General features: G+C 39.6%; 2 protein-coding genes across 2 annotated transcripts in view; one reads left to right on the top strand and one right to left on the bottom strand.

The window, feature by feature from the left end:
- The window catches only part of LOC101858209 (ATP-dependent translocase ABCB1), a gene marked incomplete in the record, with an annotated part of 52,603 nt that extends 43,896 nt beyond the window's left edge, over window positions 1–8,707 (top strand). The window contains 4 exon segments of the mRNA XM_013086635.2: window positions 714–911; window positions 2,557–2,763; window positions 4,019–4,165; window positions 5,359–8,707. Coding sequence (XP_012942089.1) covers window positions 714–911; window positions 2,557–2,763; window positions 4,019–4,165; window positions 5,359–5,565 — 759 coding nt within the window.
- The window catches only part of LOC101857972 (focadhesin), a gene marked incomplete at its 5' end in the record, with an annotated part of 114,263 nt that continues 97,186 nt past the window's right edge, over window positions 8,471–25,547 (bottom strand). The window contains 13 exon segments of the mRNA XM_035971712.1: window positions 8,471–10,597; window positions 12,315–12,384; window positions 13,112–13,417; window positions 14,124–14,301; window positions 14,970–15,169; window positions 15,632–15,883; window positions 17,622–17,737; window positions 18,440–18,559; window positions 19,818–19,898; window positions 20,463–20,643; window positions 22,625–22,702; window positions 24,448–24,570; window positions 25,230–25,349. Of these exon segments, the coding sequence (XP_035827605.1) occupies window positions 10,512–10,597; window positions 12,315–12,384; window positions 13,112–13,417; window positions 14,124–14,301; window positions 14,970–15,169; window positions 15,632–15,883; window positions 17,622–17,737; window positions 18,440–18,559; window positions 19,818–19,898; window positions 20,463–20,643; window positions 22,625–22,702; window positions 24,448–24,570; window positions 25,230–25,349 (1,911 nt within the window).

Here is a 25,547-nt window from a genome sequence, read left to right as displayed (position 1 = left end):
AAGAGAGTAACAAACATAAAAAACAGAAGAAGGGGAGATAAGGACGATAGATGTTTCATAGGAAAGAAGAAGCAAACCACACCAAAGCACCCGCCAACCACCCACTCCACACATCTTATTATTGTGCCCCGAGACCATTCAAATACATAGATCTATTCCTTTTCATACCTACATCTGCTCTCTTAACTCTCTTCACCAATCTAGACTTTTTTTTGCTAAAGTAGACCACCCCCAACACACGCAGCTGGTATATGTATGTATGTATGTATGTATGTATGTATGTATGTATGTATGTATGTATGTATGTAGCTATTTGTATTTGTATGTATTTTATGTAAATGTATAATATGAGGTCCATTTGGTATTGTGTAACTAATCCAACCCGATCAGATTCGATTATACTTTTGACAAGTAATATGGTTGCTTTTAAGGACAAGCGGGTTAACCCAGATTTCGGGGGTTTCCAGAAATCTTGACCTACACCAAAAGTGGGCATTGCCCTACCTGTAGGAGACGTTTGGTTTCATTAATGTGTATATTTGTTTGTTTATAGAGAAAGCTCTCCTTGTTGTTTTAAAAAAAAAACAGAAACTGTACAAGGGGCAACAACTTTACCGTCGATTTCCTTAAAACAGCATTTTTTCGGGATAGCCCCCTTGTGCTTTAAAAGCGACCATATAATGTCTCTGCTCCTACTTTACTCCGATCAACAGGACCTGTTTCGGGGTCGTGTTTGCTTGGACAAGGCTGTTTACCACTACTCCACGCGTCCCAACATACCGGTCCTGAATGGAATGGACTTGACAATCAACCCCGGCGAGACGGTAGCTTTGGTGGGCTCTAGTGGTTGCGGCAAGAGCACCACCACACAGCTTATTGAGCGCTTCTATGATGTCGACAGTGGTTGCTTGGTAAGAATTGTTATTTCTGAATGTGTTATGAAGTGTTCAGGTAAATCCATTGTTGTTGTTGTTGTTGTTGTTGTTGTTGTTGTTGTTGTTGTTGTTGTTCTTCTTCTTCTTCTTCTTCTTCTTCTTCTTCTTCTTCTTCTTCTTCTTCTTCTTCTTCTTCTTCTTCTTCTTCTTCTTCTTCTTCTTCTTCTTCTTCTTCTTCTTCTTCTTCTTCTTCTCCTCCTTCTCATCATTATTTTATTATTATTATTATTATTATTATTATTATTATTATTATTATTATTATTATTATTATTATTATTATTATTTTTATGATGATGATGATGATGATTGTAATCAACTCCTGGGAAACGGTTGCTTTGGAGGGCTCTAGTGGTTGCAGGAAAAACACCACCACACAGCTTATTTATTGAAAGCTTCTATGATGTCGACAGTGGTTGCTTGGTAAGAACGTGCGAGTGTGTTTGTGCGTGTGTGTATGTGTGTGTGTGTGTGTGTGTGTGTGTGTGTGTGTGTGTGTGTGTGTGTGTGTGTACGTGTGTGCGTGTGTGAGTATATTTGTTTGTGTTTTATGCTAAGTGTTTTACGGTGCTCGCAACTGCATACGGTCATGCATTTGTGGTAGGAAATAGGCATAGACGATCATGGTTTGCCATTGGTTTTTCTGTTTAGACACTTTTAAAACAACGTAAGCCAATACGTTCGCCCTGGGGTCATTTTGTACCCCCGGGGTTGTATTTTTCACGTTTTAGTATACTTCTAGCACAAAGATCTCTTTGAAACTTTCAATATTTCTCAAAAAATCATTTTGACAGACTGCTTTGCCAAGTGTAAATTTCTTCTTTGGAAAGTGATAGCACAGAGTTCCCCACGTCGTATGGATACGATAGTAAAACACGACGTACGGATAGGGTTAAAGTAACTTGTCTCTTCGACTCACACATCTGTTAACGTTATCCCAGAAGGGGACCACGAGTATCATTGTAAAAGTAAAGCAATTCAAACAATGTAAATAAAAAAATTAATAATTTAAAAACTCTTTTGTCATCTATTTCCCCATCGAGAGCAAGTCAGTCCTGTGTAAATCTAAATCCCCCAACAAAACAACAGCAACAAAACAAACAACAAACAGAACACCCAAACGTAGAAACAAAAAGAATAAAGCAAAACAAAAAAAAAACTCCCCCTTCAACTCGGTGGTTGGTTTGCAGGTGTTCTGGTGTGATTTGCTCCATATTTCCTATCAAAACATCTCTATCGTCCTTATCTCTCCTTCTTGTTTTCGTTGTATGTTACCCTGTAGTATTAACACATCTTAACTTCAGCATTTAACCCCACCTGTACGCCCTGGGGTCATTTTGTACCCCCCAGGGTTGCATTCTTCACATTTTAGAATACTTCTAGCACGAAGATCTCTTTGAAACTTTCAGTATTTCTCAAAAAATCATTTTGACAGACTGCATGTACTATGTAAGCATACGGATCAGATTAACGAGTGAATTTCCTCTTTGGAAAGTGGTGGCACAGAGTTCCCCATGCCGTATGGATACGATAGTAAAACACAACGTTAGAAAAGGGTTAAATGACCTAATTGTGTGTTTATAGCGCCGGAAAACTTTAGTCGAAAAACTTTACTTTACCTCAGCTCGTGGATGGCGTGGACATTCGCAAAATCAACCTGCAGTGGTACAGAAAGCAGTTAGGCATCGTGTCTCAGGAGCCCACGCTCTTTGACAGCTCCATCGCCGAGAACATCGCCTACGGAGACAACTCACGAGACGTGAGCATGGACGAGATCATACAGGCGGCCAGACAGGCCAACATCCACACTTTTGTGTCAAGTCTGCCCCAGGTAAGAAACAGTTTGTGTAACGACGCGGTGGAAAATGGCGCTCGTCGTCCATTTTTGGGGGGCGCTTAGGAGTGTTTGGTAGGCTCTATACATGTAGTACAGTGTAAGGCACAGAGCACACAAACACGGAAAACTCGAAATCGCTGATTGCAATCGTACAATTTGAGATTCCCTGACTGATATTTCTTTAATCTTTCCTTATATTGGTTAGCCGAAATTATGAATGTATAGAACACATTTGTCAATCTTCGACATGTTTGAGTAATCCCTGCACGATTGAATAATCTCAAGAGCCATAGAATTTCGGTGAAACAATATTCACTATCTTGAATACATGTTGAGGCCCAGATATTCTCGATTGACATCATTGAAGTTGAAGGAGTGGGGTTTGCCTTGTGTCAGAGGCAACATTAACGAGAAAACGGCCATCAACGTTTGGTGACTTCTAAAATTGTAGTGTCCTTGGAAACAGCAAATTTGCATTTTTTGTGACTTAGATCAACGTTTTTCAGTTAAAAATCCTCGCAGTAATGTGTTTCTACATGGAGATATAAGTTGTTGAGTCCCCCCCCCCCCGAAAAAAAATCCAATATAAATTGCCCATCAGGTGGGAAAATGTCGGTTCTTTGATTTAATTAATTTGACGAACGCCTTATTTCAATTCGATGACACACATTTAATTACCGGTATATCATCGCCTTTCTCGGTCTCGTCCTGGACCAGGTACAAGTAAAAGCTATCGACAAACACTTTTTACTTTTCGCTATCTTGGGTAGCATCTTGGCATTATAGCTTGTCTTTCTATTTTTCTGTATGTTATTTAGTACCAGCGTCTGTGGTGTAAAGTGTAAAGGCTACGTCTTCGCAATCACACACAAAAGACTTCGATTCCTGCTTTGGGAAAATATTGTATCGACGAACATAGTCGAACTTGCTCATTTTTTAGTGTATGTGGGGGTGGGGATGCTTTTCACACATTTGGTGCGAATCCCGATATGTAAATCTAGAATTAGGTAGAGGTTAAATTTAAAATTTTTTTTTTTTTAGATCTTCCTGTATTATGCTTGTTGAGCGAGACTCGTCATGACGAAAATTACACTGTCACACTTAGGTACTGGTAGACTGGGGTGACAAAGATCAGTCACCAGTAAAATATTTTCTCTTTTTCAAGTGGATTTCCTTAATGTTATGTTACCGTATATTGTAATTCTTGGCTTATTTTCGTTAACTTTAAATTTCACTTTTTAACATTCAGGGTTACCAGACAAATGTTGGCGACAAAGGTACCCAGCTGAGTGGAGGGCAGAAGCAAAGAATTGCCATTGCCCGAGCTCTGGTCAGGAATCCCAAGATACTTCTCTTGGACGAGGCCACCTCTGCCCTGGACACCGAGAGCGAGAAGGTGAGTTTTTAGTTTAGTTTTAGTAAGTGTTTTACGGCTCTTGCAACATGGTTAGGCCCTATAAGTGCCTAAGATTACAGGTATTATAATTGAGTAATAAACACACAAAAAAAGGACAGAATCAGATAAAGACGATAGATGTTTGAAAGGAAAGAAGGATCAAACCGCACCAGAGTGACAGCCAACCACCCACGAGTTTTTAAACTGTTGTTTTAGAAATATTTAACGCTTGATCTGACCGTACACTGCTTTTTAAAACAGAGTTCTTTACCTCCAAAAAGATTCATTTCATTTGATGTCTAATACAAAGGCTCTCATTGATGCAAACAAACAACATGAGTTTGATTCCCACATGGGGAAACAATACACTCTAGAAGGATTTTTGTTTTGTTTTGGTGGGTGGTTGGCGGGTGCTCTGGTGAGGTTTGCCCTTTCTTTCCTACATTGTATTTCACATCTATTGTCCTTATCTCTCCTCCTTTTTGTTTTACTTGTTACTCTCTTGTAACACTGCTAAGCTACGGGACTTAAGACCTGATTGTGTTGCAAGTGCCGAAAAACCCTTACTAAACCTAAGAACTATGTTTTGTTTTGTTTGAGAATTGAGAAGCACCCCCATCTACATAATAACAGTACTCTTCTTGGTGCAAAGAAAAAGTGAGACTGGCGGACAAAAACAACACAGGGAAATGTGTGCAGGAATAATAATATGGCAGGGCAACCCTGGTCTAAGCCCCTATCTGTCCATTCTTGAACGTCGCTTAATAAAATTCATGTGGCTACCTCTTAATAAAACAGAAATAGAAAAGAAAGAACATTAAATCAATATCACCGGCATCTGCGGTTTTATGGGTAAGCTCTTTAACGTCACATGTAGAAGTCGTGCTTTTGATCTCCGCGTGGGGACATCATAATATCTCTACGTACCTTGCTGAATGCAACATAAACATGAATGCAAGTTCATTTCCTTTATTTTCTATACATGTATAGATCTACATGTATTTCAAGCACAACACTTCTTCCTTTAATCATAAATGTATTTTTTCCCCCAGGTCGTTTTCTTTCTGAATTGCAAGTAAGATCAGAATGAATTTACTTCAACTCTATTTTTCTGTGTTTCAAGCCATACAATGTAAACCTTACTGCTAATTTCGTCTGACCATATCTCAGGATCTAAATTCTACTTTTCTCAGGTGGTTCAAGAAGCACTCGACAGAGCGAGCCAACATCGCACCTGCATCGTCATAGCTCACAGGCTCTCCACCATTCAGAACGCAGACAAAATAGCTGTTGTGAGCAAAGGAAAAGTGATTGAGCAAGGGACGCACGCGCAACTAATGACTATCAAAGGGGCGTACTATAGGCTGCAGAAGGTACAGAATAAATCACAAGAAGAATAATACACTACGTACTTCAACATGTATGTATCAAGTCTACGAACTTCCAGTCCAATTTTTGTTCAGCAAAAGGAACACGAAGATGACTTTACCATACTGTGCCGAATCACATTCCAATGTAGTACATGTACCAGTTCATGTTTTCAATAGGCCTACTTAACGCTCATTTCTGGAGAAGACTCCCGGAATTCCCTTACTAAATCCAGAAGCAAAAGGATGACAACGGATACAGACTGAGTACAATCTGAACGATGAGGCGAGGAGCATATAACAGGCTGCAATGTTGTTTGTCTCCCAGGAAGATATCCATACGTTTTCCAGGATGCTTATGCTGGTTGTGGAGAATTCATTATCTACAGTTGTAATTACTTGTAACTTGTCCTACTATATAGAGTGTGAGGCTATGCCCATGTGAAATGAATGCAATCAAATAGTCGGAAACCACTAGACACACCATTGTATCCTGTACTACAAATTAAATATTTCAGTTATATGGTTTGTGTGTTGTCATGCTAATGCTACTACAGATTCTCTACTAGAGAATCTTTGATGCTACCACAGTGGAGCCAATCTTTGTTGGAGCCCATGAGATGAAAATAGAAGACCTCACAATAAATTGCTCTTCAAAACCGAGGGAAATAAACAACGGTGGGTGGATATGTTGGTTTTGAAGAGCCATTTATACGGTAGTGTTTTCCTCCGTTGGTGTTTATGTGTTACTGGCCGTCCATTTAAAACATAAAAACCTTTCCTTAGGATAAATTTTGGTTCACTTTTAAGCTGGACGCTGGGATTCTGAAACTTAAGTGACCTTAATTAATTTATCTTTTCACGTAGGCCTACCATAATACATTTTTTTCGAAACTGTAGGGCCATACATGTATTTAACTGGTGCTTTCTGTCAAAATTCAATATCAGAAAAATGTTTAGTTTTCCATTATTTACTTCATTTATATATACATGTAGAGATATCTGTTGGCCTGTACTACAACTTTATTCTCATATGAAATCTTCATTCTTTTCTGTTCATTTTTGTGGGTAGCTTGAAGTATGTCTTTCTTAGGATGAATTCATACTTATTTTCAATTAAAACTGGGTGCTTCCAAACAGGCTCTTTAGCGCTGACTGTCAGACGGTCATCGGAGGTAAAAATGCCCTCTTACGAACTTATAAAAATTGCGTCCTTTTGTAAAACAATCTCAAAGTCTGAATCAAACTATCAATAGTAATAAGTCTGTCAGTGTCGGATGATGTCCAATGCATCCACATAGGAGAATATTTCTGAAGCGTAATAGAACAATTAAAGGTTAATATGACTTGTGGCTTTTACTACGGCCATGAGACCAATTCAGGAGGAGAAAAGACATTTAAGCAGATGTCTGACTTGTGCATAGGTTTGTCTAAAGTGAGAAAGAATAGGGCAAACATCAAGCTCACTCTCTCGCGGAGGTATAGTGTATAAAGTATGTGAAGGCAAGTATGTGATGGCACAATATATTGATAATACGAATCGTGACTGAACTTTTGATTAATGTATTTTATTTTTTTTTAAAACTTTTTCATGAGCGCATCATATTAAATGAAAGTATTTTGTTCATGTTTACAAAATGATAGCCATTGTTATCTTGTTTTTACCATGCATGGCACAGAGATGCATGTATGTGTATGCTGTACATGGTAGCAAAGTGTGCTTGGCCAGAGCTGCCCATGTATGTCTGTGCATTTAGCTTTGTTTGATCATAATGCAACTTACATTATGGCGCCATGGTGCAAAGAATCATTTAGTCAGTTCATATAAACATATCAGATTCCCAGGATATGGGAACATATATGTATATATACATGTTTTTAAAAATTATTTATAAACTTGGGTTCTCCCCCCCCTCTCTCTTCTGCCACTCCCCTCCCTCTCTCTCTCTCTTTCTTTTTCCCTGCGTCTGCTCAAACTCGTATTATGAATCACATGGTAGATATTTATACAACCAAAGTATTGTATCAACCAACAATACGGTTTTTATAATGAACGGACTTGCTTAAAAAAACAACAACTCCACTTTGTCTATCAATCACAACAGATTATGATACAAATTGAACATGTTAATGGGATTTTTACAGCGTAAACAGTATTTTTGTGTGTGACCCTGATTGCATTCAGTCTGATTGTTCAGTTTAAATAGCAAACTAGTTTTACTATCGGCTGCACATCGACTGAAGGTGTTCATTTTTACTGTACGTGTAGTGCCAACTTTAGGGTAATGAACATCTCTAACAGTCTTTATACTATTTCAGTTGGTAGGAACACGCAAGCAGAAACTAGAGTTGAAACTGTCTGAGACAGCCACCCATTATTGAAGAGAAAAGTGGCCATCTCAGACAAATGGCCGTCTTACAGAGTGTCTTTGTAATGTAAAAAATACACAAGGGGGGAAATAGGAAGTTGTCGTATACAGGTGGCCGTTAGAACGGATTCAACTGTACTTCTATCTGTATTACCTGTCCTTGGCAACAACATCATTGCACACCGGACAGGTCCATAAGTGTCTACTTCTATCTGCAAAGCTTCATTTGATAGAAGATGAAGTCCCTTTTTCGTTGATGATGTCATAATAATAATAATGTCCGTCATTTCTATAGTACCTACTCCCATGTGTACACAGCTCAAGGCACTTTACATCTCAGTAACACCGTAGAGGACAGAAGTAATAGGTGAATAAACTCACTGCCTAGAAAAAGTTTAAACTTGTCTTTAAAATGACCAGCATTAGAAATTAATATGCTACCTTAGGCTTCATATATTTATAAAGCCATCATTTTGTTGTTATTGGTACGGAGATTGTCAGTCAATGGTTTGGTGCTTCCTTGACATCGAAAATGTTGAACATGATATGATATTATGTACACTCTGTAAAATAATTCATACTTTTATTCAGCAATCATTTTTCACACACACATTTCAACAGTAAACATTTCTGAAAGAGACTTTTCAGTATGATGATGCTTGCACTTGCATGTATTTTCAGAACCCTTGGTCTAAATTGGACTATTTTGCTATGTGTTGTATAGTAAACAATGCTTTAAGTATTGCAACATGTGACAGTATTTTTCTAAATAGATTTTTTTCAATAAAATAAAAACATTATTTTAACCATGTCTTTGAACATTTCACTTTATCAGGAAGCTTTTGGATGAATGTTCTCTTTCAATATTTTCTTCATACTTTTGTTTGATGGAAAAGATCAAAAGACACCTAGAAAGAGAAAACCTGTGTGGTCATGTTGTATAGGTAAGCCACGACCATAGTAAAGACAACACTGTCCTCTATCCCGTAAAAAGGTGAACTAATAATAAACAATACTACTAAGAGAAAAAAAGCATGGTCCAACAGGTCTAACATTTATCTGAATATCCTGTCCAAAACAACTAGCTTTGTCCTCCCTCACTTGAACAGCAGAGGTTTCTAAAAGCACATGTCCACAAGCTCCGCTCCGTTTTGCATCTCACTGCTCCTCACTTTTGTGCGTCAAACATGTCGAACACTTTACGGGTTGTGAGGAAAGCCGGGTGAGTTATTGTTTGTGTTTTAGTAGAGGTTTTACTGCGCTCGCAACTGCATAAGGTCACATGAGCGCCGGGTGTGTTATATTGTTATGGTGTGGCTCACCATTCTACTCTGAAATCAGTATATGCTGTTTTTTTTACCCTATCGTTATATTCATCAATAGTAAATTGGGTTTTTAACTATAAAGAGGGTGACTGATTGCTGCTGCTGCTGCTGATGGGATTAATGATCAAGGAAAAAAAAAGCTGTTCAGTTAAGCCAGGGGTGCACATAGTCAGAAGAAAATCAAATGCATCTTTCTTCATCAGTAGATAGCGATTGATAAGCTCACCTAGGTAGATAGTCTATGCATTTTTCTTCAGCAGAGAATATTTGGGCTGGGAGACTGGATTCTCCTAATTTGGTGAGGTGACGACATAATTGGAGAGATATTTCCTTTTGTACCACCACCAAAAGAAAGATTTTGCGTTTTCATGTCAGCGCCATTTTGCATCACGCGCCAAAATATATACGCATGGTGTGGATAAAGACAACCTGCACGTTTCTGTCCAGACATTATGATGAGGAGCGGAGTAGTGAGGAGCTGAGGCTGTGGACATCTAGCCTTAAATCTAAGGTACAGATACATACATCACAAACATTGACATTTCTAGACTATCACGGCTCTCTTTAACTTTAAGTTGTCTGAACAACTGAACTAATCATTTCTCCACATATTATTATGCACATCAGATTAATAATAATAATAAAGCTTTGCCTGGGCAGTGGACATAAAGGAAATAGATTGCCCAAGTACTACTCCTCTCTCTTCAGATTACGACTTCTTTAGTATGCTCCAAAGGAGGAACAAATTAATATTTTGAATCAAGCAGGATGTAGGGGTGTGTCTTACTATTTTACATGTGTGATAGGGATATTTGTCATGGTATGGACATGTTAAAATTTTGAATTTCTGTGCAGAGGAAACATACAAAACATAATTGCACAAAAAAAGAGTGTAGGCCTACATAGAATACACACAAACACAGGAACAATAAACAGATCGGAGAACTTCTGCAAAACACTTTCAGAAAACGTAGGACAATAAATATATTGAAAACGGACAACATACTGAGATGCTAGAAAATAGCACTTCCCTCCCCTTCAGAGAAAGGACATCAGGTACATGTACTCCTTCCATTCACCATCATCATCACTATCATCATCATTATCACGGCCCTAACAATTTTCCTTTTACCTGTTTTGTTTTTCTTGAAGCATGACAATTACTACCATGTGGACATATTTTTAAAATAACCTACAAATATCGGCACCAAATCAGGACACGGGACAAAAAAAGAGATTCTCCTTCCATACAGAACATTGAATAAACAAAGAAAATCATGAGAGCTCAGAGGGTGTCAAGTGTCATCATAGCTTTGGTCCAAACAGTCGCTGGCTTGAATTCTGGGCTATGTCTCAGTACCATCAGTGCATCTGAAACAACAATAGTACTATGTTTTAGTAAAGTTTTTACGGCACTTGCAAAACAATTAGGTTAAACACGTGATGAAGATTAGAGGAGTCACAAGAGAGAAAAAAACACAAAAAAGGTGGAGCAATAAAGATGACAGAAGCTTGTCATAGGAAAGAAGGAGCAAATCATATCACAGCACCCAACAGCCACCCACCAAAAACAGTTTGTGTACGTATAAAGAAAACCACATTGACACAATATGGGTAGTTTAGTGCAGGAATAAAGCAAGGCATACAGACAGACAGACATACAGACAGACAGACAACAACAGAGGAATAGCAGGACCTACCAGCAGCACCCTCCAACCACACAACAGCAGTTCTGGTTTGAAGCTTCATAAGCATTACAAATTAACACAATAAGTGCGTACAGTACTATCCACGAAGTGTTACTGAAGTGTGTGATCTGAACTGGCATGTTAAAGTCCCAGTTCTGCAATCACAGAGTTCTGCAAAGGAAGATTTTGCTCAATTCATGAAGGAAAAATCTGGCTTGCAGTGTGCATCAATTATTACAGCATAGGTGCTCCTTTGGATCAACTGGCGCCTGAGACTGTTGGGGTTTGTACCCTTGCATGCCTGGGCATGCATATAGTAGGCAATGCAGAAGGGTAAAAGTGGGAGCCCTCAGGTGTGCACTTGCATCAATAGCGTTTATACCCATTTCAACCCACAAAAGTTATTTCAGAAGTGTGACCTGCACATTTGAAGTTCATCTTTTACCAGTTTGATTCGTGACTTTGAATAATAAATACGCTTGATTTTGAAGGTCGCAGTCAAATTAAGTAGAATTCAGTTGTATTGTGTCAAAATGGTAGCTTTAGCCCTATGTCTGTGAAGGAAAAATCTGGCTGGCCCCAACTCATTCTGATGGGTACAAATAAGAGAGCCCTGAAAGCTCCTCATACCACATATAGATAAGTTTTAAAAATGCCACGTTTGGAGTAAGAATTACAGTCACCTGCACTGCAACTCAACTCGACTTCAACTGACCTAACAATGAGCATGGGTGGTTGACAGGTGCTCTGGTTTGGTTTGTTCCTTCTTTCCTATCGAACTAAAACATCTATCATCATTCTAATCTTTCTTCCTCCTTCTATGTGTTTGCTACTTTCTTGTAACACCCCTAATATTTCTTTGGCACTTATATGAGCTCTTGCAAGAGCAGTAAAACTCCTATTAAAACAAAAAATAAAATAGAACAAAGAGCTAGCGCTGTCTTAATCATTATTCATAGTACAGAAAATAAATGCAATACAAGTTAAACTACAGTTACCCCAATACACTTATTTCATTGCAGCAGTACAGGCCCTGTGGGATAATCTTTTCTGAAGGTGTCAAACCAATATTGCTCCGCATAATTTGTGAGAATTCATTTACTGACTACTCAACCACAAGACTTCAAAACATAACTTAAAAACTGTCAATGTCAAGAGCTAGATCTTGTGTTTCACAAAATGTACAGCCGGGCTCAGATCATCAACCAAACATGTCGAGGACTGATGATTGACAATAAATGTGTTAAACACACCCATCATTGGGGTTAACCGATAAGATAAAATCAAAGCGATATCAGTCCGGAGAATGGAAAATTTTACGACCTATCCGTGATTTAGAGTTTTCTGTGTTTGCGATACCTGTGCCCACCTGTTTATAAAATATTTTAATGCAAACTTACATGACAGGGTCTTCTTGTCCCCCTCTGACACATGCTCCAGTTGTAAGAAAGAAGTAATCCATCCAAGAGCCTAGGGTGGAAAAAACAAAACATTATTTTGCCAGGAACAGTTATTTTTGTTTTGGACATTCAAAGTCCTTTACCAAGATTTTAAAATACCAAATATGCCGAAAAGTTCGAATCTTGAGAAATGGTGTTGGACCGGAAAACTAAAAGGTTGGTGGTTTGATTTCCATCTTATTTGGATTGGATGTCCTAAGCTCAGGAAGAAACAGTTGATCCTGGTCTAATGACCACCTGTCTAAGAAACCCCCTTTCCAAACTATTACTTCCCACTTGCACATTTCTTCTATTGTCAAAGATGATCTCTTTCCTCCTCGACAATAGGCTGTTGTTTTGGACATGTTTGACTGTACTTTATTTTCTTCAGATGACCCAGTTGTTAACGTGCACTTGCTAATCCGTAATAAATAAAATGGAGCGTGCCTGACAGGTTGCAAAGCTGAATGTACACTGTGGCACCAACATTGTCCATTGGAATGAACTGGCCATCCAAGAGAATTTAAATGTGCAATCAGCCAAATTTGTGACAAGAGACATGTGCACAGCTAGTACTTTTTCATAAATGGAAACTATTTGATAAATGAGTGTTTTATATGATGTGATGTGGGCTAATGGCCTTAAACACTGAATAAACGTACTTACTAACATTCTATTTTTACTAAATATATTTACAATGGTAAAAACATCATGTAAGATAATATGATTGATACAAAAAGAAAATCAGAGAAAATAACCTTTGTTGTCAGAACATTCCAGGGTTTCGAGGTAAAGACTTCCATAGCAGAGGGCAGAAAACGAGTCATATCGCTGGACATGTCTATCACCGCCTGGAGGAACTCTCCACTCATCCCATGAAGATCAGTATCCTCAGACGACAGTGATCCTGTGCTGGGCGCAGTTGACGAAACATTCCCCTGTTGTGTATTTTCCGTTTTTCGGAAAATGTTAGGATTAAGTCCCAGAAAGCCCAGATCTTTGTTGCTAGTGTTGGTGACAGCAGCAATAGCACAGCTCATGATCCCAATGATGATGCTAATGACCTGAAAGACAATGGCCTATCATTATTCCAACAATAAAAACAATTTCACATTTATGTCTTTAAAATACATTTTTGCTACGAAACATCACAATATACCAATTTTTGTTTTTTATTTGACTTTTCAAAACAAGTTGTATTTTCTGGGCAGAATATATAATATACTTTCTAAAAAAAAGGGTTTTGTTATCAGATTGTTGTTACAGTCTTTTGACACCTCATAAAAATATACGTCAACATTTTTTTCTCCTTGTATCCTGAACTAAACCCTATGCTTAATTAAGACATGTTCAAAAGGCTTCCTACTGAGTAATTAAAATTCAAATCATGTTGCTTGGGGTGTATAGAGTTTGTAATAATTGTAATAAGTAACCCAGTGGAATAGATAACAGTGATGACCTGAATTGTGTTGATGGGATGTACAAAGTTCTCAATCAATAATCAAGTGGGGGAGTAATATATCATCATCTTCACTGCCTCTCTCATTATGCATCAGGGTATAGGCCATGAAAAAACACTTTCTACTTTTCCCTATTCTGGGCTAGCCTCTTGATACAATTCCCTGTCTTCCCATTTTTCTGTTCATCATTCTCTGTGACTCTTCTCCGGGTCCCATGTTGTTTCCCCTTGATCTCTCACCATGTGAATTCAAATCTAACCCTTTCTTTGGGGTTTCAACACAGTGCTAACTAATTAGACTGATCTTTTACCTGAGTCATGGGTGGAGCCGATTCGGCGAGCGGCATGGCCCCAGTGACTACACTGCTTGTATGTCCTAGGAGTTCCATCAGCCACTGCTGCCTGGCCACTGTACTAGAGAACTCACTTTTGTTCTTGACAAATGACCACAGGCAGTGAACCAGCAGCCACATTCCAACCTTGAGGTCCCTGACAACAATAAAATGATAATAATAATTAATATTAAAAGAGTTCGTCCATAAACGTCAGATATCTTTAATGCATCCGCAAAGAACATTTTTCAATTGAATTAGAAGAAATAAAGGTTAAGATCTTCTTCTTCTCGTTTATCTCTTTATGGACATCCCCATCTCCAGTGCAAAGGCTGCTCTTCTCCGCATGCCCTCCAGGCCCCTGTAGAGCTTTGGGTCTCTCTGCCTAGGGTCGGGCCAATAAATTTCCTTTTAAGTACCTTGAGCATTGGAGAGGCTTGTAGCAGATAGTTCCCTGTTTGGTTGTCGATTCTGCACGGACACTGCTCAGAGTTACCAAAAGGTTAAGATGACTTGTGGCTTCTGCAGTGGCCTATGAGATCAAGTCTGGTAAAGAAATGTTTGCCACATTTTGAACATTCAACAGCTTCACTTTCACTTGTGAATGTGCACAGCTTGCAGGCGTCTCTCTCTTCTATTCTTTCATACTCCACATAAGTAATAATAATAATAATGATAATTATAATGATTACAATAAAAATAATTACAATAATAATAATAATAATAATAATAGTAGTAGTAATTGCATTAATACAATGCATAAATCCATCCCCTCCTTCCCGTTACACCAACCCCCTCCCTCCTCTTCCTGCTGGAGACACCCACCAGTAGTCAGCATTAAAGTAAGCATCCACCATGAAGTTGAGCAGTGCTATGGGTTGTCGCCCTGTGGCCACCAAGTAGCAGCGCACAAAGGAGCCCTTGACCTGTGAAGTGGCGTCCGAGAAGTCTGCCGTGGTGATCGAGTCCAGGATGTCATCTGGCACCTGCGCCAAGCATTCTGACAGAGCTTGTAGAAGAGGAATCTGAGGATGACAGTGGGTGTTGTATGGGTTTTAACTGCAATAATTACTACTTTTACTACAACAACACCTATTACATGTCCCGGTACTACAACTTCTACGAGGGTTGTCCCACGGAAAACCGGAAAAGGTCCATGAAAGCAACAATGTAGCGTTAACAAAAAAAAGTAAAAGACAAACGATACCTTTAAAAATGACCTTCAAGGCATACACAGAGAAGTAGCAGGTAGGCCCCTACACTGTAGTTTAAAAATATAATAGAAGGCATTTGTATGGCGCAAATTCCTGCTCAGCAGCAAGCTCTGTGTGCATTAAATCTCTATATTATTACCAAAGCAGATCTCTTAGCATTCTGAAACAATCTCAACTTCCTGAAATGGTATGACTTTAACGCCGCTATCAACAGTATTAGGTCAACTTCCCGGGAAGCATACAACAAAGATGTCAATTAAAACATCAACTCACATTGATCTTGTTGGGAACCAGCGCGTACAAGTGGCCTGTAGTCTCATACAACATCATGGTGACACTCTCTGGCGGATCCTCCACGCTGAGGGCGGAGCACAGACCTCTCAGCACACTCAGCTGGAGGTGTGCGTCTTCTGTCTCCGTGAAGGCGGGGAGACAACTCCTCTCTAGGTACAGCTTTAGTGTGCTAGCAGAAACGCACTTGATGACATCAGCCATACGGGAATGCAGGGCAGCCTGTGTCTCCACCTTAGAAAAAGATAGCAGAATTTAGTCACTTCACCCAATAGACACAGGCCACTTCGATTGTGCCCTTCAGGTCCAATGTGGGAAAATGAGAACTAAGCCATTTAATTATCAGCTTAAAGAAAAGTTTCAAAACTACAAGGATGTATTATCCACCAAAATGTTAAGAATAGAAGAAAGATTTACATATATGAAAACCACGAAATGGTATATATATTTTTTTTATAGTAGAGGGTTTTACGGCGCTCGCAATTGCATAAGGTCATATGAGCGCCAAGGTGTGGGTGTCAACAGAGAAGTCTTTACAGGGAATCAGACTTAGATTGCTCACCTCTCCAGCTTCAACAGCACAAGGTCTGCTTCGACTATCAAGGCACCCCAAAATAGCAGGTCACAAGAGAGTGACAAACATACAAAAGAAGTAGAGGAAAATGACAATAGTAAGGATCAGGAAAGAAAAAGCAGTAGTTCCCTGTTGTAGATCAGGCACAGTTATGAGCGTGACATGAGTCAGCCCATTTACAATTCTACTATGCTTGAACGAGAAATGTTCCCCCTTTGGGAATGGCCTAAAGACACTTCAGTCAGTGGCCCTGCCCCGGGGGGGAGGTATAGGTTTAACATCCCCAACAACACTGTTAGGTTATTTCAGAGGTGGGACTCCTGAGTTTAATGTCCATCTCCAAACGGACCGAGCAAAAATAGGAAATTCATGAAAAGTATCTTTCCCAAAGGTGACAACGTTGGACCAAGCTGAACCTTGAACTCCCGAACCCGGAATCTCATGATTACAGGTCCAGTAGACTAACCACTTGGGTACTGACGCTACTTAAACATATGAGAACGTAGTCAAGGTGTTTTACAGGAAAGCAAAAGCAAATGATAACTTATGATGAAAGAGGAAAATAAGAACCCGATCAGAGTGAATGTATTATTATTTTTAAAGAAAAAAGAACCCCCCCCCCAAAAGCACAATAATGCAGCATCTTGTCAGTAGCCATGCCGACCTCCAGGAGTTAAACTAACAGAACATTTTAAAAATTGTATCAGTAAGTGTTTTACGGCACTAGCAACACAATAAGGTCATACAAGTGCCAAAGATTACAGATGTTACAAGAGAGTAACCAAAACAAAAAAGAAGGAGGGGAGTCTAAGAGAACGATAGATGTTTTACGGCGCTCGCATCTGCATATGGTCATATGAGCGTGCGGGACACACATTTTCAGTTGGTAGGAAATTTTGAATTTTGCCCCGGTGGCAGCCAAAGCCTACTCTTATCGATTTTAGACCACCAAGGGATCTTTAATGTGCAACTTGCACACGGCACCTCCGAGATTTTTCGCCCTTGTCCGAGAGGCTAGGTGTAGATCTTTCCTACCAGAAGATCAGCATTAAGAAGGAGCCAAGGAGTAGCCCAGTAGAAAGGCTGCAGAAAGAGTCTGGAGCCCAGAAGAGGGGGAAAAGGAGGTGAAGGGGTGGGGAAGAAAGTGGAGATGAAAGCAGACGACAGAACATTGCTAGAGAACAAGAAGGAAGGTGAAAGGAGACAATTTTAGAGAAGAAAATTTTTCCGTCACTACCCAGATTTGAACCCTGGACCTTTGAATGAGAGGCTAACACCTTAACCTCTTGGCCAAGGAAGCCCCCTGATAGATGTTAGATAGGAAAGAAGAAGCAAATGACACCAGAGTAAACGCCAACCACCCACTAGAACCTCTTTGGTTATCATCAGTAAACTTACCGGAAGTGACGTGAACAGGGGCGGGGTCAACCAGGAGGACAGGAAGACAGCAGCGCTGGGGGACGTGGACACTTGGGAGACAGCCAACAGCACAGCATTGGTCTTCACTTCTGGGGCTGTGTGGTGAAAGCAGGGTCAGAAATGTAATACATCTACACGATTATGATACTACAGGTTTGCACACAGCCATAACACACACACACACACACACACACACACACACATATACACACACATACACACACACACACATATATATAAACACACACACACACAAGCACACACAAGCATACACACACACACACACAATTGGGAGACATCCAACTGCACAACCTGTGTTTTACTTCTGGAGCGGAGTGGAGAAGCCAGGATCAGAAGCGTAATACACCTACTATAATAATAGGCCTACTACTAGTGGGCACAGAGCCACAACACACACACACACACACACACACACACACACACACACACACACACACACACACACACACAAGCATACACGCACACACACAAGCATACAAGACCAACAAAATAAGGTGATCATAGGATACCACACCAGTCAAAACAGCCTCTCACACAAAGTCGTCCAATATCCAAACACATGGAATCTAAATTGCTCTTAGGCAGAGAGAGAAAGAGAGATCGAGAGAGAGAGAGAGAGAGAGAGAGAGAGAGAGAGAGAGAGAGAGAGAGAGACAGAGACAGAGAAAGAGAGAGAGAGAGAGAGACAGAGAAAGAGAGAGAGAGAGAGCGCGAGCGAGCGACAAAGGGATGGACAGAGAAAAAAACAAAAAGAGACAAATCAATAAAATAATTACCGTAAGAGAATCTCATAAATGCTGCCACTAAGGCAGACCAGTTGACAGGAGGCAGTGGCCTGGAAATTCTCAAACAGTGCAAGGCCAGAGCTACCTGGCTCTCTGGCATTTTCTCCGGGCCTGCAGAGAACAAGGAAGTACATTGGTTACTATCGTACCTGACCAGCCAAAAAATGCGCAAATCGTTGATGACTCTTCAGTACATGTAGGCCTACTATATGTACTTGTGCCTCTCTTCTTTAAGAAAACGAAACTCCCTTCCAAAATGCATTGGACAATTACAAAAGCTAGCTGATGAATTACAAAAGAATCTCGTCTTCATCTCATAGGTGTAAAGGGGTGATAAATGTACATGATACGCCTTTGAGAAATGTTAGAAATTTTGTAAAAATAGTGGAATAATGTGCGGAGACTCTACCTTCATTAGCCGCCAGGGATGAATCTATAATAGTAATCATCATCATTATCATCATCATCCTCCTCCTCCTCCTCCTCCTCCTTAACCTTATAATAACAATAATAATAATATTTAATAATAATAATAATAATAATAATAATAATAATAATAAAATAATAATAATAAAATAATAAAAATAATAATAATAATAATAATAATAATAATTGTATTCATATAACGCACTTCCATGCGCTACAGCATGCTTTGGGCTTTACAACTATTATTACCCCAGCAGATCCTAGAACACACAGAAACATTCTAAGCTTCCCGGGAAGCATACAGTGCAAGCTACTGATTTCACGGGCTCAAACAATAATAAATTGACAAGATCTTTCACTTTCTACAAGTGGGTACCCATTTCCACCTGGCTAAAGTGAGAAAAATTAGCGTAAATTGCCTTTCTCAAGGACACAGTATCGGGCTCTTGATTCAAACCCTCGACCTTACAGTTGCAAGTCCGAGAGCCTAACCATTAGGCCATCAAGGGTAAATTAGTAGTATCGGTACAAGCTGGTCAGTGTACTCTATTACAAAAAGGAGCACACAATATACAGACAATAAAATTACGAATTAAAAGTTCTTTACATAATTTAATAGCAGATAGAACATTTCGAAGTTACATGCTGTCGCTGTTGAGTTTTATTTTACAGCAAATCCCTATGAAAACAGACATATTTCACTGAGAACAGCAGGCACAATAAGAAACAATACATACTTTTAAATAAAAAGATTAATATAGGGGCTTTTAAAAAGTTTTTGTAAGAGTTTCGAGGCATTTGCAACACAAACAGATCAAGTAAGTGCCTTTAGAAGGAGCTGACCAAACCAGAGTCCACCAGTAACTGACTTGAAGTTAAAAAATAACAAGATAGTAGGCCTACTATCCTGAAAAGATCAAGAAAAACATTTGAAATCACTTACCTTCTCTCCCTGCCTCCAACAGAAAATCAAACAGACTTCTCACAATGCTGGATTCTGGCAGGTAACTGTAGCTTGATGGAACTGAAAAAAATCATGGTTTTTCTCTCGATTAATACATGAAAACTCCAGAGGATAACCAGATTAGTCACAATGTTTTAATTAACTTTTTCTCCAGGTTGTATTTTTGAAAATTGACCTTCATTCTTCCCAAATGATCCCATGGATAACCCAGCTATAGTTCTGTGCTGTGTAAGGTAAAATAAATTACCAGTACGGACTTTCAAATTTTTAGTTTCCATTTTCTCAATTTTTTTTGAAAACGTGACTTTATTTGGCTTTTTTACTGGAGTCCTGACATACACAATAATAATATGTTGGGAAGTAGGACCTACGAGTGGCGCCCCCTGACCACCCGCTGTGAGAATGGTAAAATGGTTATGGATTTAACAACTTTATCAACACTATTATGTTTTTTAAGAGGCGGAACCTCCGAGTTTAACGTCCATCCCCGAAAGGACCGAGCCAAATGGGAATTCGTGTAAAGTGCCTTTCCTGAAGACACAACATCGGACTTAACTCCACCTCCTCTGATTTCTCAAAAAGGTGCAACAAAGAAGAAAAAAAAAAAAAAGTAATAAAACTGACCACTTGACTTGGTCTCGGCCACAGAGCAGGCGGAGTGGTGCAGGTGTCCCAACATCCAGGCACTGACTGCCTGCACACCCAGGTTACTGCTGCTAGCCACAAACGTACACACTAGCTCCACGGCTTGCTTCACAGATGCGTCTGCAACTCCTGGGGTGGTCAGCGAGGAGGAGCTGGGGATCTGGCACAATCAGAAAAGTCATTAGATTTTTTTTTAAATGAAGGTGGTTTTACACCCCCATCGACACAATGTAGATCATTTAGGGGGGGGGGGCTGCTTCATAGACACTTCAGCAACCCCTGGGGTTGTCAGTGAGGAGGAGTTGGGAATCTGGCGCAGTCAGTCAGAAAGTTCATTAATCAAAAAGGTGTTATTTATTTTATTTAAAAAGTAAGAGTTTTAAGGCACTAGCAACACGATTAAGTCATATAATATAAGTGCCGAAGATTAGAGGCGTTACGAGAAAGTAACAAACACAAAAAGAAGTATGAGAGATAAGGATGATAGATGTATGATAGGAAAGAAGGAGCAAACCATGCCAAAGCACCTGCCAACCAACCACCTATACCTTTATAATGAAAGCTGGACAATTACTTAAGATAGTGAATCATGGTTTCTTAACCCTATCCATATGCCTGGGGTCCTTTTGTACTCCAGGGGTTGTGCTCTTCACATTTTAGAATACTTCTAGTGCGAAGATCTCTTTGAAACTTTTAGTATTTCTCAAAAAATCATTTGACAGACTGCTATGCAAAGCGTACGGAACAGCTTAACGAGTAAATTTCCTCTTTAGAAAGTGGTGGCACAGAGTTCCCCACGTCGTATGGATACGATAGTAAAACACGACGTAACGGATATGGTTAACAGGCTATTGACAATTTCATTGAATAAAAGGAAATAAAACGAGGAAGTGCTGAAAAAAATCCAATGAAGTGGTCACTAATAAGAACAGTTAGAAAGAGACAAATACAGTTTGTAAGACACTTAAATCGACATTAAGGCATTGAACATCTGGATCTCACAGGAAAAAATTGGATTTTTTTCCATAAGAGTTTTATGGCACTTGCAACACAATTAGGCCATACAAGAGTTGAAGGCTAGAGGTATTACTATATAGTAACATACAAACAAAAGAAGGAGGAGATAAGAACGACAGATGTTTGATAGAAAAGAAGGAGCAAACCATACTAGAGCAGCTATCAACCACCCACGAGCAATCCGTTTAGCAACATGAACGTGGTATGGAGCCTTTCACGTTCAACACTCATTAACTGTTATATGACTTACATTGCGCCAACTACTGTTCCTAGGAAAATGTACAGAAAATGCATGTTGCATTGACAGAAAACTGGAAAGGTAGAAAATTATGTAAAAGTCATGTGCAGCAGTTGGTTAAATATATATAGAAGCATCCCAAGCAGCAAAATTAACTCTGACAAGTTGCTGGTCGATTCCCTGTTTGGTTGCAGTAAGTTCCCATGAAAATAAGCATACATTGCATTTTCATCATTAAGATTAAAAAAGGAGAGGTTTCAAGCCACCAGTACAAGCTAGTATTGCTCACCAAAATATTAAGAAAAGAATGAAGATTTGATGTGTGAAGATGTAGTTGTTGTACAGGCCAGAAGACATCTATGACAGATGAGGAAAACAAAACGACGAGAAGTTGTGTGTGACTTCAACCCATACAGCACAGAGCTCCTCTCGCCAAAATGTATCATAAACACCAAGACTATCCCCTCACTGGTGTGGTGTGGTGTGGTGTGGTGTGGTGTGGTGTGGTGTGGTGTGGTGTGGTGTGGTATAGTATGGTATGATATGAGTTCAACGTCTCTAAACACTGTATATTTATTTTGGATCCAGCAAATCAGAATTTGACGTTCATCTGTCATAGAATCAATTCAAAGCCTGTTGAGCTTGGAACTTCCCAAAAACAAAGGTTCAAGAACTCCCCACGTGAGAAGCAAACCAGGGTCATTCATACAAGAATCAAGCATGACATCATTTAACACTTGCAATGCACCTCTCAGTTGTAGGCGAGTTACAGATTGCAGCTAAATGTCATAATAACCATCCTTATTTTACTTATGGCCAGATGAGGAGAGAGTAAAAAAAAAAAGTAATAGAAGAAGCAGACCACACCACAGCATGTACAACTTACAGGAACCAAAGACTGCTCCGATCCAATCAATGAAAGAAGTCCACTCAGCTTGGATACTTTTTCCATTGGAGGTGTCTCCTGGAATAAGAGGGAGGGAGAGAGAGAAAAAAAAGAGATCATTTTAGTTACAGAAGATTGACACATGCATAAACTACAAGCAGGGACTTTTATTCATTATGTATTTATGAAGTACAGGTACGGAACATTTTGGGTTCAAAGTTCCCTTTCGACAAAATAAAGTTACTGCAAAAGTCGAACCTCCAGTTCAAATATCCAACCTACATAAGACAACCTAAACAAGCAGCCTCAGTTTCAGAATGCCCTCTGCGAAAACATTGTCACATTGGCATTTGAGCGTAATCACATCTCCTTCCTCTCGTGAAGTGCTTCAGTTTCTACGTGTCAGTGCTCACGACGAATTGGAAACACCATCGGTGTTTGAGTATAAGACCATGCTGCATGCACTCCATTTCCATAAAGTAACAATTATGCTACATGAGAAAAGCTAGAAAATCAAATGCACTATAAAAGAAAAGGAAACAAACAAAAATATTGTATAATATGGGTCTAAAGATCCTTTCTACTCTAAGGCATTTAAGAGAAGAGGCTCTAAATTTAACACACACCTGCAATAGGAGCCGATATACCCATCGTACATAGGAAGCCTCCCAATTAGCTCTTACAGGAGAAGCCTACGGGCCAACAGAATAGCCAAGCAGGATGACACAGTGTTTGAAAGATGTTGGACTTCAAGAGTGATGCGATCAACAAGAAGAAAAAAAAGAAGGAGGAGGAGGAGGAATGTGACGACAACGACGGCAAGAAGAAGAAGAAGGAGGAGTAGGAGGAGGAGGAGGAGGAGGAGGAGGAGGAGGAGGAGGAGGAGGAGGAGGAGGAGGAGAAGAAGAAGAAGAAGAAGAAGAAGAAGAAGAAGAAGAAGAAGAAGAAGAAGAAGAAGAAGAAGAAGAAGAAGAAGAAGAAGAAGAAGAAGAAGAAGAAGAGAAAAACAAACATTAAAACAATTAAAGTTCAAGAACACTGCATTTGTGATATGGCTGTGTTCAGGATTCGACTCACTGTCATCCACACCATACTGTGGCTGATGCAACCTGAGCTAATGGTGTTAACTAAGGTCAAAATATTGTCAACAACATTCAACAACCGCCGTTATCAACCTCTTGGGGTTTCCAGATAAAATTTTTATTCAAATAAAGACATCGAGGAGCATCTTACAAATCAGCTTGGGTCTGTCTGTTTCCTTATTTTCCTTCTGGATTTTAATTAAAAAATAATGAGTGCCCTAGTCATGGCTCTCATTTAGGCATTCTATTTTCTTTTCTTTCTTTCTTTATAAGTATTATCCATTCAATGGTGGATGTAGCCCTCCAACAACGGCCTCCACTATGTTTTCTATCAGCTGTTTTCTGTGTCCAGATTGTATCTATCTGCTCTTTGATGTCATCTTGCCACCTTCTTTCTGGTCTTCCTTAATTTTCTTTGGACTTATAAAAATGACTGCGGCGCTTATAATAATAGCTTGCCTTTATATAGTGCTCTATCCCATACTAGAATAAGCTCCGAGCGCTTTACAACAATCACATGATTCACACAAGCGAAAACATTTCACAGCAACAAGAAAAACCAGTTCAACCACATAAAGAAGAAATTTCACAACAATACATTAATAATATACACGAAAAGACAGCAGTAAAAACAAAATATATCACCACTTACTAACACACTACAGCTCAGAATTAAACAAATGAGTCTTGAGCTTATGGAATGAAGCCAATGATATTTGGTTTCCTGTAACCTCAACTTACGTCTTTCACAACGTCCTGCATCCAGGAGGTCAACAGTTCAGCTTTCATCTGTAAGCTGGGGCCATAGCCTAACTTGTCCAGAGTGAAAGTCAGAATTCCAAGAGCCAAACAGATTCCAGAGATCTGAGTAGGGGAAGTGCAACATGGTGAAGTGAGCAGAGAACGTTTTAGTAAGTGTTTTACAGAACTTGCAATATAATTAGTTCATATAAGTGCTGAAGATCAGAGAGTCTGAAAAAAAGGAGGAGAGAAAAGGACAATAAGAGCAGACCACACCGGAGCACTCGCCATAAGGAAGTTTAACGTGGTGAGGGGAACAGAGAACAGCATGGCATGGTATGGCTCAACACTGTCAGATCATTAAAGAGGCAGGAACTTGAAATTTAACGTCCATAGAGCCAAGTACACAGAGAGCTTTGATAATCCTAAAAGCAACGAATTCACTCATCCTATTCATGCATCTATCTCTATCTTTTTTATTTATCTGTTCATCAATTTATCAATTATCTATCTATTGATCAAACAGCTTATTTGCTTTTGTCTTTCTTCCACCCTATCTCTCTGTCTGTCCATCTTGGCTGTTTGCGTAAGACTCCACCTCACGCCACTGAAAAGCAGTCGATCAGTGTGTCTGTCTGCCTGTCTGTTTGTCTGTCTGTCTGTTTGTCTGTCTGTCTGTTTGTCTGTCTGTCTGTCTGTCTGTCAGTCTGTCTGCCTGTCTGTCTATCTATCTATCTATTCACCCAACCATAACTTCTACTTTTGTCTTTCTAAAAGCTTACTTGCGGATTTTGAGAATGAGCTTCCTTCAGCTTGTTCAGAAGCAGCAAGCCCGTGTCTCCAGAGGAGCTGTTTGTGGCACACATAGCGGCCACTGTGCTGGCCAGGGCAACACACATGCACTGAACAGAAATACAAGACATGATATAAAAAGAGAAACTGGTAAGCCAATTTTTCAGGTAGCTAGTCAGGAAAGTGAACACGATAGAGATGGAGAGAGAGAAAGAGAGAGAGAAAGGGAAACAAAATACCTCGCAAGACAGAGAGAGGGAGAGAGTGGGGGGGGGAGGTGAGAGAGAGAGACAGAGAGAGAGAGAGGG

This window comes from Aplysia californica, unplaced genomic scaffold (assembly GCF_000002075.1).
Source record: "Aplysia californica isolate F4 #8 unplaced genomic scaffold, AplCal3.0 scaffold00487, whole genome shotgun sequence".
Classification (NCBI taxonomy): Eukaryota; Metazoa; Mollusca; class Gastropoda; order Aplysiida; family Aplysiidae; genus Aplysia; species Aplysia californica.
This window is presented reverse-complemented; position numbering and strand designations above follow the sequence as displayed.